Raw genomic sequence first — 13,217 nt, 5'->3', positions numbered from 1 at the left:
GTCTCTGTACAGTAGTGGGGGGGCAGTGGGGCCTGGCCAGACCCCTGTCCTGGGTTTGAGAGGACGGGCACAAGGGAGCTCTGATGGCACAGTGGTATTTTAGGCTAAGGGGAGGGGAGGGGAGGAGGGAATGAAAAAGAAATAAATGGGTGGGGGGGGTCTTAGGGACCTGGAGAAGGCCTAGGAAAAGCCCCTCCTGTAGCTGAGGGAACGGCTGTGCCTGGGTCTTCTCTAGGAGGCTCCAAGGACAGGATGAGCACTCAGCTGGCCTCCCCTTCCCCTCTCCCCCCAGTGGGTCTAGGACACTCCTCTGGGGGACAAAGTGGCCCGAGAGAAGGGAAGGATGGATGCTTTCCAAGCCCCTTCTTCCCCCAGGACTGAGATGACTAGAAGGGACAGGGAAGGGGCCGGGGAATGCCATGATGGTGCCTATGTACAATCCGGCCCAGCACGGAGAGTTTGGGCTATCCCCTGGGGCCCCAAGGACGGGGTCCCTGGGGCCCGGAGGGAGGGCCATCAGGGGTGACTGAGGGATGGAGGGAGGAGAGACAAATGAGAGCTCCGGCCAGTGGACAGCTCAACGGTAGTGGTGATGGGGAAGAAGGGGTCAGGGGCTCTGGGAGAAGCGGCACGTCCCAAGGCCAGGAAGGGGAGAGGGAGAAGACGAGGGCTCCCCGATCCGGCCTCTTCTCTCTCTCCCCATCCAGAATCTCTGCCCAGGCTGCGGAGGACCCTCCGGGGATGAGAAGGAGGGGCTGGGCGAGGGCAGGATGATGGACCAGATGGGGAATACTGAGGAAGGTTCCCTCTTCGGCGGAGTGACTTGGGGTCCAGGCTGTATCCTGGGCTCTGGTGGGCGCTACAAGTACGTTGTGGTGCCATTTGGGTGCGTCTCCCTGGGGGGGGGGAAGAAACAAGAAAGGGGGGGCCGTGAGTGATAGACCTCAGAACATCTGCCCCCCTGCCTGCAGTTAACAATAATCATAATAACAACCCTCTCAGGTCAGTCATACAAGTTAGCTCTGTTTTACAGCTGAGGAAACTGAGGCTCATAGAAATGGCTTGCCTAGGATTTATTTTATTGGGAAAAAAACCAAACTCTTATCTTCTGTCTTAGAATTGATGTTAAGTATGGTTCCAAGGTAGAAGAGCCATAAGGGCTAGGCAATGGGGGTTAAGGGATTTGCCCAGGGTCATCCAGCTAGGAAGAGTCTGAGGTCAGATTTGAACCCAGGACCTCCTATCTCAGGGCCTGGTTCTTCACCCAGGAATCACCCTGCTGCCCTCTTGCCTAGTATTTAGAACAACTGAGTTAGAAAGGTTTTGTGGCCTAGCTCTGAGTTATTGGACCCCCTGACATTTGGACCTCAATCACCAACCTCTCGTGGAACTGCTCCTTGGGGTGGATGAAGTCGGGGCGGGTGTCATTCCCCTCTGGGGCCTCTAGCTGGGACTTGCTCAGGTACTTGGTGGCCTCGTGGGAGCTTGCCAGGTGGCCGTGGGAGAGATGCTCCTGGGGCTGCTCCTCCTCGGGGGCCCCTGGCTTGGTCTCCCAGCCCTCCGGGGCTTCCATGGGCAGCAGGGAGCTGTAGCCATCCTCCAGCGAAGGGGTCCCCTCGTCATAGAACAGGAGGCTTCGGGAGGGCACTGCAGGGCACAAGAGGACAGACCATGAGGATGGGACAAGGGGGCGGAGGACTGACATGGCTCTGGGCTGCTCTGTCCTTCCTTCTTTGGTGAACTCTACAATGTCAGAGCTGGAAGGGCCCGTGGAAATTAAACAATCCATGAATCAGCAGGCATTTATTATGCACCTGCTGTGTTCCGCGTACTGTGCTAGGGCCTGGGGATCCAAAGACAGAAATGAAATAGCCTTCTCTCTTAGGGAACTCCCAATCTATCACACCATTTGGATGATAGAGCTAGAAAAGCCTTTAAAACAGAAAAGTGCTGGAAGACATTTTACTGAATTAAATTAACCTTAGGGACCACGTAGCTGAACACCATCCTTTTATGGATGAGGAAATTTAAGGACATAGAGGTGAAGGGACTTGTCCAAGGCTATACAGGGACAGAATCAGAATTTGAATGCAGATCTTCCAACTCCCAATCAGATGAGTGTCCTCTCTTTCCCTGAAACCCCACTGCCCTTACATTTCTTAGGGGTTCAAACCAGCTCCTCCCCAAATCCATAATGTTTTGGATGGGTAAAACTAGGATGAGCCCCTTGTAAAAAGGCACCTTAGATGGGGTGTGCAGGTGGCTTCAAGTATTGGTGAAGAAAGAATTCTTAGACTTATTTCTGCTTGGTCCCAGAGGCAGGAGGGATGGAAGGGTCCTGGGCAGATTTCAGTCCAATATAAGGAAAAATTTCCCAACAACTGGTTCTGACCCAAAGTGGAGCCAGTGACCCTTCCTGGAGGTCTCTCCCCAGAGCCTTGTGTAAGTGGAAATTTGATGCACCTGAGCTGCAAGTTACATATCATTACGTTTGAGAAATAAATTTGGCTGAAATCCAATCAGTGGGGCTCTTTTTGGGCTTTTGCTTTGGTAAAGCGCTGCAGGTGTGGAGTCTCTCCTCTGTGCTCTGCTCATTCAGCTGAAAGAATCCCTCTCTCTCTCACATTGTTATTATTAAATCCTATATAATAAATACTTGGAGTATTTATTCATTTTTACTCTCACATTAATTGGCAACCACGAAGGGATGTGTTGAATTTGAACTATGGGGGGTTAAATGCATTTTTTTAAACCCTTAACTTCTGTGTATTGGCTCCTAGGTGGAAGAGTGGTAAGGATGGGCAATGGGGGTCAAGTGACCTGCCCAGGGTCACACAGCTGGGAAGTGTCTGAGGCCTGATTTGAACCTAGGACCTCCAGTCTCTAAGGCCTGACTCTCAATCCACTGAGCTACCCAGCTGCTCCCAATTCATTTTATTTTGAATGTAGACTCTTCTGCCAAAGGGGACTGCCTCCTAGTTGGCTTTTTGTCAATGCACCTAACATTGGTTTTTGTTCTTTTCCTTTCTTTTATTTTTCTCTTATCCCCATATTATTTTAATTTAGAAGCTGTAATATTGTATGTACCTCTAGTTAAAGTTATAAGTTAGTTATGTTTCCATAATCCATTGGGGATATCACAGGGGCTGTATCAAATTTCCACCTACATATCCTGGATGGGTGCTGGTTAGGGTGTGCCATGGGGAATTTATTTTTTATATTTTCGGTTTTCCCCCTCTCTTCCTGTCTCTCTCCTGGAGTTGACAAGCAATTTCACTGGATTATACATATATCATCACTCAAATCCTATTTCCATAGTATTCATTTTTGTAATAGAAGCATCTTTTAAAACCCAAACCCCAAATCCCACACAAATAAACAAGTGATAAATCCTGTGTTTTCTCCTGGATTTTTGCTCCCATGGTTCTTTCTCAAGATCTGGATGCCACAGGGGATTTTTGAGGAGGTTTACTTTGAACTAGGTGACCTGTTCTCACAGAATCATATCATTAGAAGGGAACTTGGAGGCCATCAAGTCCAATTGCTCATTCTTTTTTTTTTTTTTTTAACCCTTGTACTTTGGTGTATTGTCTCATAGGTGGAAGATTGGTAAGGGTGGGCAATGGGGGTCAAGTGACTTGCCCAGGGTCACACAGCTGGGAAGTGGCTGAGGCCGGGTTTGAACCTAGCACCTCCTGTCTCTAGGCCTGACTCTCACTCCACTGAGCTACCCAGCTGCCCCCTGCTCATTCTTTTTAACAAATGAGGAAACTGAGGCACATTTAAGAGACTTGTCCATGGTCAGACCCTGGGATTTGAACCCAGGTGTAGCACTCTGTTGGGTGGAATAGTGGATAGAGTACTGGGCCTGGAGTCAGGAAGACCTGAATTCAAAGAAAGCCTCAGATGCTTACTAGCTATGTGACCATGGGCAAATCACTTGACCCCGTGTGCTTCAGTTTCTTCATCTGTAAAAAACGAGCTGGAGACAGAAATGGCAGGCCACTAGAATCTCTTCACCAAAAATACACTCAAGGGGTCATGAAAAGTCAGACATGATTGAAAAGCCTGAACAACAAATGGGTACTTTGTATTTAGACGTTTATTACAGATTTCCTAGTTCCTCGGGGACGTTCCTTCAGATATCTTTAGCCTTTCCATCTTTACAGGCTCTTTCCCTTCTGTTCCCAATGTGGGTCTGACCCTATCGCTCCTCCTTGATATGGTCCTTTTTCTTACCTCCTGCTTTCTCTTCCTTTCCACCCACTCACCCCTGAACCCTAAAGATGGCACCACTCCATCGCTCTCCTGAACCTGCTCTCTCAGGGTTCCCCAGTGGCCTCCTCTCATGCCCATCCTCTTGACCTCATGGCCACATCTGACATTTTGGACGTAGTCCTTAACTGTCAAAGGTGGCAGGAAACTTAGAAGGCTCCCAGGATAAAGCCCTACATGTCTATGTACGAGGGAGGAGGCTTCTCGGTACAGATGAGGAAACCGAGGCCCAGGGAGATGACTGACTAGTTAGATAGTTCATAGTACAATGGGAGCAGAGACTTGAACTCGGGTCTTCCGACTTCAACACAGTGGTCTCTCCTTTACCTTCGGTCAATTTGCTGAAGCCTCTCTCCTTTACCCTCTCTGATCTAGTACCATTTGGTTTGTTTTCTAGATCCTCTGCCCTTAGTTCAGATGTGCTCAAATAGCTCTTCCAAACAACCTGAGCTGCTCTTTTAGTTTTCTGTGTCTGACTTAAATGTCTGCCCCTGGCCAAGATGAGGCCATCAGCCCTCTGGGTGTAATCCTGTTCCCCTACTCCCTACCCACGTGGGTCTTTTCTTGTTCATTCCAGCTGGGAGTTCATCAAACAGAAAGAAAATGGGACTTGGATCAGAAGCCCCCCCAGCTCATACTTGTTGCTCAGGAGAAGCCCAGAAGCCTAGGAACTGCCCATTGGGGCCTTCCTCTGCTCTTCATCATCAGTGGCTTCTCAGTACGTCCCAGCAATGATTCTGAGCCAGAAGGGCAAGGGCTATTGTGTATTGGTTTCAAGACAGAAGGGCAGGAAGGGCTAGACAATGGGAGTTGAGTGACTTGCCCAGGGACACACTGCTAGGTCTGAGGTCACACTGCTAAGTGTCTGAGATCAGATCTGAACCCAGGACCGCCTCAGTTACTACTGAATGAAGAATTAAAAGCAAACAAGCCGCACACAAGCCATAAATATCCTTTCTTCAGTCTGCCTCCAACCTACCTGTGTAGTTTTATCTCATACACTACCCTCTTCCTGAAGGACAATGTTCCAGCCAAGTGGACCACTGCCTGTGCCCACTCTCTTCCTGCCCTCCCCCACCTCCATATCTGCTCATTCCACCCCGACTTCCCCAGCCTCTGAAGCCCTTTCCTTCCTTTAAGACATCGATCATCATCATGAGAGCCATTTGGAGAACATTTTAAGGTTGGCCTGTTACTTTATACATTACTTATTTAATTCTTAGTCAGACACGACTGAAAAGCAACTGAACGGGGGCCAGCCGGGTGGTTCAGGGGATGGAGAGCCAGGCCTAGAGAAGGGAGATCTTGGGTTCAAATCTGGCCTCAAAAACTTCCTAGCTGTGTAACCCTGGACAAGTCACTTAACCTAGCCCTTACTGCTCTTCTGCCTTGGAACCAATATATAATATTGATTCCAGGATGGAAGGTAAGAGTTTTAATATATTAAAAAAATAACAACCCCCCCACCCAATACCTCGACAACAACGACAAAACAACCCTGTTAAGTAGGTGCTATTATACTTATTTTAAAGATGAGGAAACTGAGGCTAACAGAGGTTAAAAGAGCACATGCACAAATGCTCCTATTTCATCTCATCTTCAGCAGATTGCTGGTCAACCCTCCTGGCCCCCAACCTTTTCATCTCCATTCTTTCACTAATCCTCAGTTTCCTCAAAAAACCAAACCAAACCCTCATTTAATCTGTCTCTTCTCTCCCCCTTTTTATGGCTGAACTCCTTGAGAAGGCCATCTATAGTCAAGATCTCCATTTCTTTTCCTCTAACAATTCTCATTCTCTCTCTCTCTCTCTCTGTCTCTCTCTGTCTCTGTCTCTCTCTCTGTCTCTGTCTCTGTCTCTCTCTCTCCCCTCCCCCCTTCTCTCTTTCTCTCCCTCCTTCTCTGGCTCTGTCTCTCTTCTTTCTCTTTCTCCCTCCCTCTCTCCTTCTCCCTCTCTGCCTCTTTCTCTCTCCTTCTCCCTCCCTCTCTCTGTCTCTCTCTTTCTATCTGTCGCTTCCTCTCCTCCCTACCCCTTACTTTCCATCCTAGCAGACAGAAAACTCTAATTCAGAAGAGTAAGGACTGGCAATTGGGGTTAAGTAACTTGTCCAGGGTCACACATCCAGGAAGTGTCTGAGTTCATATTGTGAGTCCATTGTGCTACCTAGCTATCCCAACTAATGAATTCTCATATTCTGTCTCTGTCTGTCTGTCTGTCCGTTTGTTTGTCTGTCTCTCCCACCTTCCGTCTTGGAGTCAATACTGTGCATTGGTCCCAAGGCACAAGAGTGGTAAGGGCTAGGCAATGGGGGTTAAGTGACTTGCCCAGGGTCACACAGCTGGGAAGTGTCTGAGGCCAGATTTGAACCTAGAACCTCCTGTCTCCAGGCCTGACTCTCAATCCCCTGAGCCACTTGGCTGCCCCTTAATCAGTGTTTCTTCAATGACTGACAGGTCCCCAGGAGAGCACTTTGCTCCATTAGGCCAGGGCCCCTCCCAGGGATGCAGCGCCTAGCCTGGCTGACACTCACTCTGGCTGGCTGTGTACACAGCCGGGAGGGGAGCCTCCTCCTTCACCGTCTGGGACATGGAGGAGAACTCCGGGAGGCACGGCATGATGGAGCCCAGCACCAAGACAAAACAGAAGACCACCACCTGGAAACCAGAGAGAGAAAGTAAGGAGCCGTCCCTGCCCCCTGGATAAGCTGGGGCGAAACTCTCCTGGCAAGGAGGGCCCTGCTTGCATGGGTCACTGGGGCAGAGGAGGTACCAAGGGTGGCACCATACTCCCTCCCAGGGCTAGGCCAATGACACAATAGAGAGCTGGGGAGCAGAAACCATCCCTGCCACCATCCCACGGTGCCCAGGGGGTGAGTGACCACTAGGTGGAGCCATGGTGGAAAAGATAGGATTTTTTTTTTTTTAATTTTTAAACTTTTTACTTTCTGGCCTAGAAACTCTGAGAAAGGGCAAGGGCTAGGCAATCAGGGTTAAGTGACTTGTCCAAGCTCACACTGCTAGGAGGTATAGGAGGTCGGATTTGAATCCAGAACCTCTTGACTCCAGGCCTGCTACCTAGCTGCCTTTGGAAAAGAGGAGCTTAAGTCATAAATTTAGAACTACCTGGACAGAACTCTAGAAACCAGAATTTCCATTCTTTTATTTTAGATATAAGGAAATAGCCTCAGAGGGAGGAAGTGACTTGTCCAAGGTCATACAGGTAATAGAGGCAAATGGGGGGAAAGGGGACTCCTCTGAGTTTACATCCCACCTACAGAGAAGGTGACAAGTTTTTGATGCCAAGCAACCTGCAGGCATGTTCCATACCCCAAATGACTTCCATGAGAACAAGAGGCAGCTAGATGGTGTAATGAGTCAAGAGAAACTGGGTTTACGTCCTGCCTCAGATACTAACTGGCCATTTGACTGCGGGCCATGAATTTATTCCCCCTTGTGGGCCTCAGTTTCCTCATTTGTAAAATAAGGGGTTTGGACTCAATGGCCTTTAAGGTCTCTTCCAGCCTAAATCTACAATCCTCAATTCTAGTCACAGGACAGGACCCAGGGGACGGTCTTGTGAGAAAACTTGATTCAGTGGTGGGAATTGGGAAGAAATCTTATTGGATCATTTGAACCCAACCCTTCGTGGCTGGAGAGCTGGACCACCTCGTTCTTCTGTTTAGAGACCCTTCACTAAGGACCTTGGAGATGCTGACCAGAAACCCAGTCAATCCCAGAGACTGATGCAAGGAGTTTTTTCATAACTGTACACCTCCAGCTCATCCCTAGGTCTTCTCTAAAAACTGGGCCTGTATGGATCAATCAGCTATTGTCTTCATGGTCCTTTGATTGCTTGCCAATCTTTGGGGAGGAATGGGTGACCTCCTTATCTGAATTTAGGGCATGTGCCTGGTCACTCTTCCCCTTTCTACTTGGAAAATCCCTAGTCTTTCATCCAAATAGAAATCAGATGACCTAATGTTGTATTATTTCCTTTAATTAATTGGTCATGTTTGTCTCCCCCTATATTTGGGGTCCAGCCCTAAGCTGAGGAAGGGGCTCAGTGCCGATTTGTTGGGCAGTCAGCACGTGTTGCTTAATAAATGGATATGCTCAGAAGACTGAACCTTTGTTTCCTCTGTAATTTTAACTTTTACTCATTACATGAAAGAGGAGGACTACTGACCCCATAGGAGATTGGTGGCACCAGTGCCATCACTGGGGGTGTCACCAATCCTTGGAAACATTCTCTTCCTGCCTCCACCCTTGACTACCTGTTGCCTGATGTCACAGGATTTCACCCAGATTCAACCCTTGACTACCTGCTGCCTGATATCACGGGATTTTCCCCCCAGCTGGAGCACTCAAGGCCATGAGGGAATGAAAGACAAGAGGAGAAAGAAGAGGGTTACATCCCACCCACCATGATGCAGGTCCCCGTCTGGGTGGCAGCCATCTTGTAAGGTCTGGAGACCTTGCCCGTCACCAGGGCCTGGAGCTTCTGAAGCTGCTGGAGAAGAGTTCTGAGGAAGAAACAACAATCACCAGGATGAATGGCCCTGACCAATCCCCCACCCTGGCATGAGACAGAACTGGGGGATGGGTTAACTCCTTGATATATGATGGATTCCCTCTGCCCTTTGGGAGAGTGTCTCTGGCCCCTGGGGCTGCTGTCTCATCTAGGATGTTTCTGAAATCTCACAGGAAGGGGCATGAATTTTACACATTTCCATTCCTTTTCTGAGGCAGGATTTGAACTTAGGACTTCCTGACTTCTCCATCCATGGGAGGGATAGTCATCCATTTTGACTAGGATCCAAGGACCTGATTTTAAATACTGCCTCTGATGCCAATTGGTCTGCAAAATCTTGGACAAATAATTTCTCTTCCTTGGGACTCAGTTTCCTCATCTGTGAGATGGCTTGGGTTAGTTAGTTTAGAAAGAGGGCTTCCCCATTCCCCACTTGGCTGCAGGCAGGTGAAATTCCTAGAGTGTACGGCAGGTGGCAGCACAGCTCCAGGAATGTGCTCCCTGCCCTGGGACAGAGCCAGACATGGGGCTCCAGAATGTGGTCAGTGGGACCAGCGGAGAGATGTCCTTCTATCTCTCCCTGTGCCTCTCTGAGGGAAACACAGGTGGAAGATGGAACTGACCTCTCTGTTCCCCCTCCCCCTCCCCCAGTAATCCAGGGAGGAGGAGGGAAAGGGAGGTCTACACCTTGTCATCCCTGTCCTTGGGTCCCTATCCCAGGGACATGGTGGAAGGCTCTTCCTAGACTCCCTAATGTCCAAGCCCCTTGTTTAACAGAGGAGGCCACTGATGCCCAAAGAGGGATCCACTGGGAAGAAGTCACCCATGAGGTAAAGCTGGGATTAGAACCCAGGTTTCTGGCCTCTTATAAAACTTAAAAGAAAGGAAAGGACTTGCCCAAGGGCATACTGCTCACTGGTGGCAGGCAGGGTCCCATCCCTAATTTTTTAAGCTATTTCTCCCAGCCCACGCTATGCTGCCATATTCCCCAATTTGTCAATGAACCAGTCCCAAGATGTCCTAATGATAACAGTTCTATGTGACCATATTTATATGGAAATAGAAAGATGGATAGAGCAAATCCCATCTGATTCTCTCCAGAAGAATGGGAGGTGAGCACCATTATCATCTCCATTGGAAACTGAAGAAGGATACAAGGACAAGAAACTTGTCCAAAGGCCACATAGCTACTGACTGAGACAGAATTGGAACCCATGTCTTCCTGACTCCAAGCTCAGCACCCTAACCACTGCCCCACACTGCCTCCTTGGGAACTTGGCACCAGGTCACATGCCTTTCAAGTCAGGCCCAACCCGGAGAGCAAAAGTTGAGCCTCGGCTAAGGCAGGGAAGTGGGCACTGCTTACCTGTTGGCATTTTCCAGAGTTTCCACCTTCTTCCATAGCTCATTATTCTCTGATGTGAATGTCTCTACTCTGTAGAGGTTACATGGATGCCAGGTTCAGAATTGGGAGTGGGAGAAGACAGGAAAAAATCATTGGGGACCTAGTTCTGCCCTCTCAGGCCTGCCCATTCCTGTTCCTCTGTCCCTGGGTGCCCCCACTTCCACTAGGTTTCCCATCCTAACCCTTTCCATCCTTCGAGGTCACTATCCCTCCCAGACTGCCCAGGATCTTCCTTCTGAATCTCTGGTGTCCCCTGAGTAATAACTAGTCCTAGCTGGGAGGAGCTCCTTTTCCAAAGGGCCTTTACTTCTTTAAACGAATTAATAATTTAAAATTATTTCTTTTTAAATTAATTTAATAATTTGTCTTTTAACTAATTAAAAATATTTTTTCCAATGAATAAAAATCTATTTTCTTTACTTCTCATCTCCCTCCTTGTTGAAAAGAGAAAGGAAATAAAAAGAAAATCCGGCCCTTACTTCTTCTCTAGACATTCCACGTATTCCTTCTTCTTCCGGCGACTCTCCTGAGCAGATATCTGGTGGGAAAGGACCCAGAAGGGGGTGAGGTTTGGGAATGGTGGCCAGGGAAAGTTGGTGCTGCTGCCCAAGATACTACCTTGGGCTGGGGAGGTGGTCTACTCTCCCAAGTAGTATCACTAGGGGGCAGCCTCTAGCCTGACAGGTTGGTTGTAGGTTGAGAGATCTGGAAGGGATCTTAGAGACCTCATGACCAACAATCTCATTTTACACATGAGGAAACTGAGGCCCAGGGATATAGAAAGTGTCCCCACATTCAGTGTTCTAGGAATATCCCTTGGGGGCACCCTTCCTCTTCCTTATTGGGGAACCAAAGGCCTATACCTTATTCTTTTTTATTTTATTTTATCTTATTTTTTATTTTTTTAACCCCTTACCTTCCATCTTGGAGTCAATACTGTGTATTGGCTCCAAGGCAGAAGAGTGGTAAGGGTGGGCAATGGGGGTCAAGTGACTTGGCCAGGGTCAACACAGCTGGGAAGTACCTGAGGCCAGATTTGAACCTAGAACCTCCATCTCTAGGCCATACCTTATTCTTGATTTTCCTCCGGACCCTCTTTAAGGCCTTCTCCTCAGCTTTGGTGAGGGGGAGTTTGGTGGGGATAGGGTAACCCTCTGCAATCAAAGTACGTTTCTCTTCCTCTGTTAGAAGTAGTGGCCCGGACGTCCCCTGGAGCTTCTGGAAGACAGAAATTTGGGGTGGGATGGGGAGAAGGACCTTAGAAAAAGCTCCCTTGGTCAGGTGACTCCAAACCAGGTTCAGGCTTTAGTGCTACTCATAGGCCCTTGGCCCTAGTATCTTGGAGGATGGGGAAGGGAGCATGCCTTGGTTTGGACCATTCTTGGCCTTCAGTTCCCAGAGCTTGTCCATCAGAGGTCCCTGGCCTTCCCTCACCCCCATTATGCTCCAGATACCTTAAGAGATGGCAGCAGCTCTGCTTCCCAAGCTCAGAGGATCAGAGATCTGAGCTAGAAAGGACTTGGGAAGCCGGTTAGCCAAATACCTCAATTTTACAGAACTGAAAAATAAGACCCAGGAAGGGTAATTGATTTGTTAAAGGTAGAAAGTAGCAGAGCTGGGATTTGAACCCAAGTCCTCTGCTTCCAGACCTAGGTTTTGTTTTTGTTTTGTTTTTCATTTTGGGAACATAATCATTCCACAGGAAAGTAAGAGGAAAGAGACATTTATTCCACGTAGGGTCCTAAGTGCTTTCCCCTTAACTCAAATTCCTCCTTCCTCAAAAGTATCTAAGCTGCCTCCCCATCTTCCCATCCCAGGACTCCCCACTTCCTACTTCCTTACATGTGGGGCTGTGAGGAGAGGAGACGAAGAGATGGCTGTGGATGAACGAGCCGTGGGCCGGGCTGGGCTGGAGGGTGGCAGAGATCGGGGACTCTGGGAACCATCGCTGTCGCTGCCATTGCTGCTTGGGGGTGTTGGTGGCATCTGTACCAAGTCATCTGAGAAGAGTCCCGGGAAACCAGGTTACTGAGACCCCACTCCCGAGCTTGACATCCTGGGGACCAGGTTACCATAGATCTGGCATCCCAGGGACCAGGTTCCTGAGATCTTGCCCCCTACACTAATATAATATCCCATGGTCCTAGGATTTAGGACTTGAAGAGATCACGTATTCTATCTGTGCCTTTATTTTGCAGAAGAGAGAACTCCTAGAGACCAGTTTACCATGGACAGTGCTCAGTTTTAATATCCCATCACGGACACTACTTCCTACTAAAGTCTCCCCTGCTCCAGACTCAAATCTCAAGGAAGGTTTGGCTCAGTTTTCTGAATGGACTTCCCAGAGTTATCTAGGGTAGGGTATCCCGAGCTTTTCCCTAGGAGCTGAATTTAGAGGGGCACTTTCAGTCCTCAGGAGCATAGAAACAAGAGAGCTTAGCACCTAGTTAGCAGGAAGAATAAGTTCAATAGCAAAGCCCCCAGCCTTGCCTTCTTCCCCTCCAAACGGGGGTAAGTTTTGTATCATTTATTCTAGGTATGCTATGTGATACCAGTCCTGGGCACAACAATTCCTAGTTATGGCTCTGGACTGCCCACTCTTGAGTGAGAATCTGTTCTTAAGCCCAGCATTGATTCAGGCAGAAAATGCTGATCAAGAGTAAAATGTTCTATGCTGGACTTGCAGCGATGCTACAAGCATGGATGAGCTGTGGCCTCTGCGCTCATTCTACATTCTAGATGGGGAGAGAGCATCATTGGATACTGGGAAGCTAACTCAATGGATCAGCCATCCCACTGCAGCCAGGACAACAGGCCTTTTCTGTAGCTTTTCTTGTATGTATCTTCCAACATCCTTCCTTCTCTCTCTCTCTTTCTCTCTTTCTTTCTTTCTCTCTCTTTCTTTCTTTCTTTCTTTCTTTTTCTTTCTTTTTCTTTCTTTCTTTCTTTCTTTCTTTCTTTCTTTCTTTCTTTCTTTCTTTCTTTCTTTCTTTCTTTCTTCCTTCCTT

General features: G+C 48.5%; 1 protein-coding gene across 1 annotated transcript in view; it reads right to left on the bottom strand.

Moving 5' to 3' along the window:
• Positions 1–411: 411 nt before the first annotated feature.
• CREB3L1 (cAMP responsive element binding protein 3 like 1) overlaps positions 412–13,217 on the bottom strand; it is a 55,608-nt gene continuing 42,802 nt past the window's right edge. The window contains exons 4-11 of the mRNA XM_044681861.1: positions 12,052–12,209; positions 11,278–11,427; positions 10,689–10,747; positions 10,171–10,239; positions 8,697–8,796; positions 6,805–6,928; positions 1,380–1,647; positions 412–896 (exon numbers count right to left, since the gene is read on the bottom strand). Coding sequence (XP_044537796.1) covers positions 860–896; positions 1,380–1,647; positions 6,805–6,928; positions 8,697–8,796; positions 10,171–10,239; positions 10,689–10,747; positions 11,278–11,427; positions 12,052–12,209 — 965 coding nt within the window. The 3' untranslated portion in view covers positions 412–859. The remainder of the gene's footprint in view (positions 897–1,379; positions 1,648–6,804; positions 6,929–8,696; positions 8,797–10,170; positions 10,240–10,688; positions 10,748–11,277; positions 11,428–12,051; positions 12,210–13,217) is intronic.

The sequence above is a fragment of the Gracilinanus agilis genome, chromosome 6, assembly GCF_016433145.1.
Source record: "Gracilinanus agilis isolate LMUSP501 chromosome 6, AgileGrace, whole genome shotgun sequence".
Classification (NCBI taxonomy): Eukaryota; Metazoa; Chordata; class Mammalia; order Didelphimorphia; family Didelphidae; genus Gracilinanus; species Gracilinanus agilis.
The sequence above is the reverse complement of the archived record's forward strand: the minus strand, read 5'-3'. Positions and strand labels throughout refer to the sequence as shown.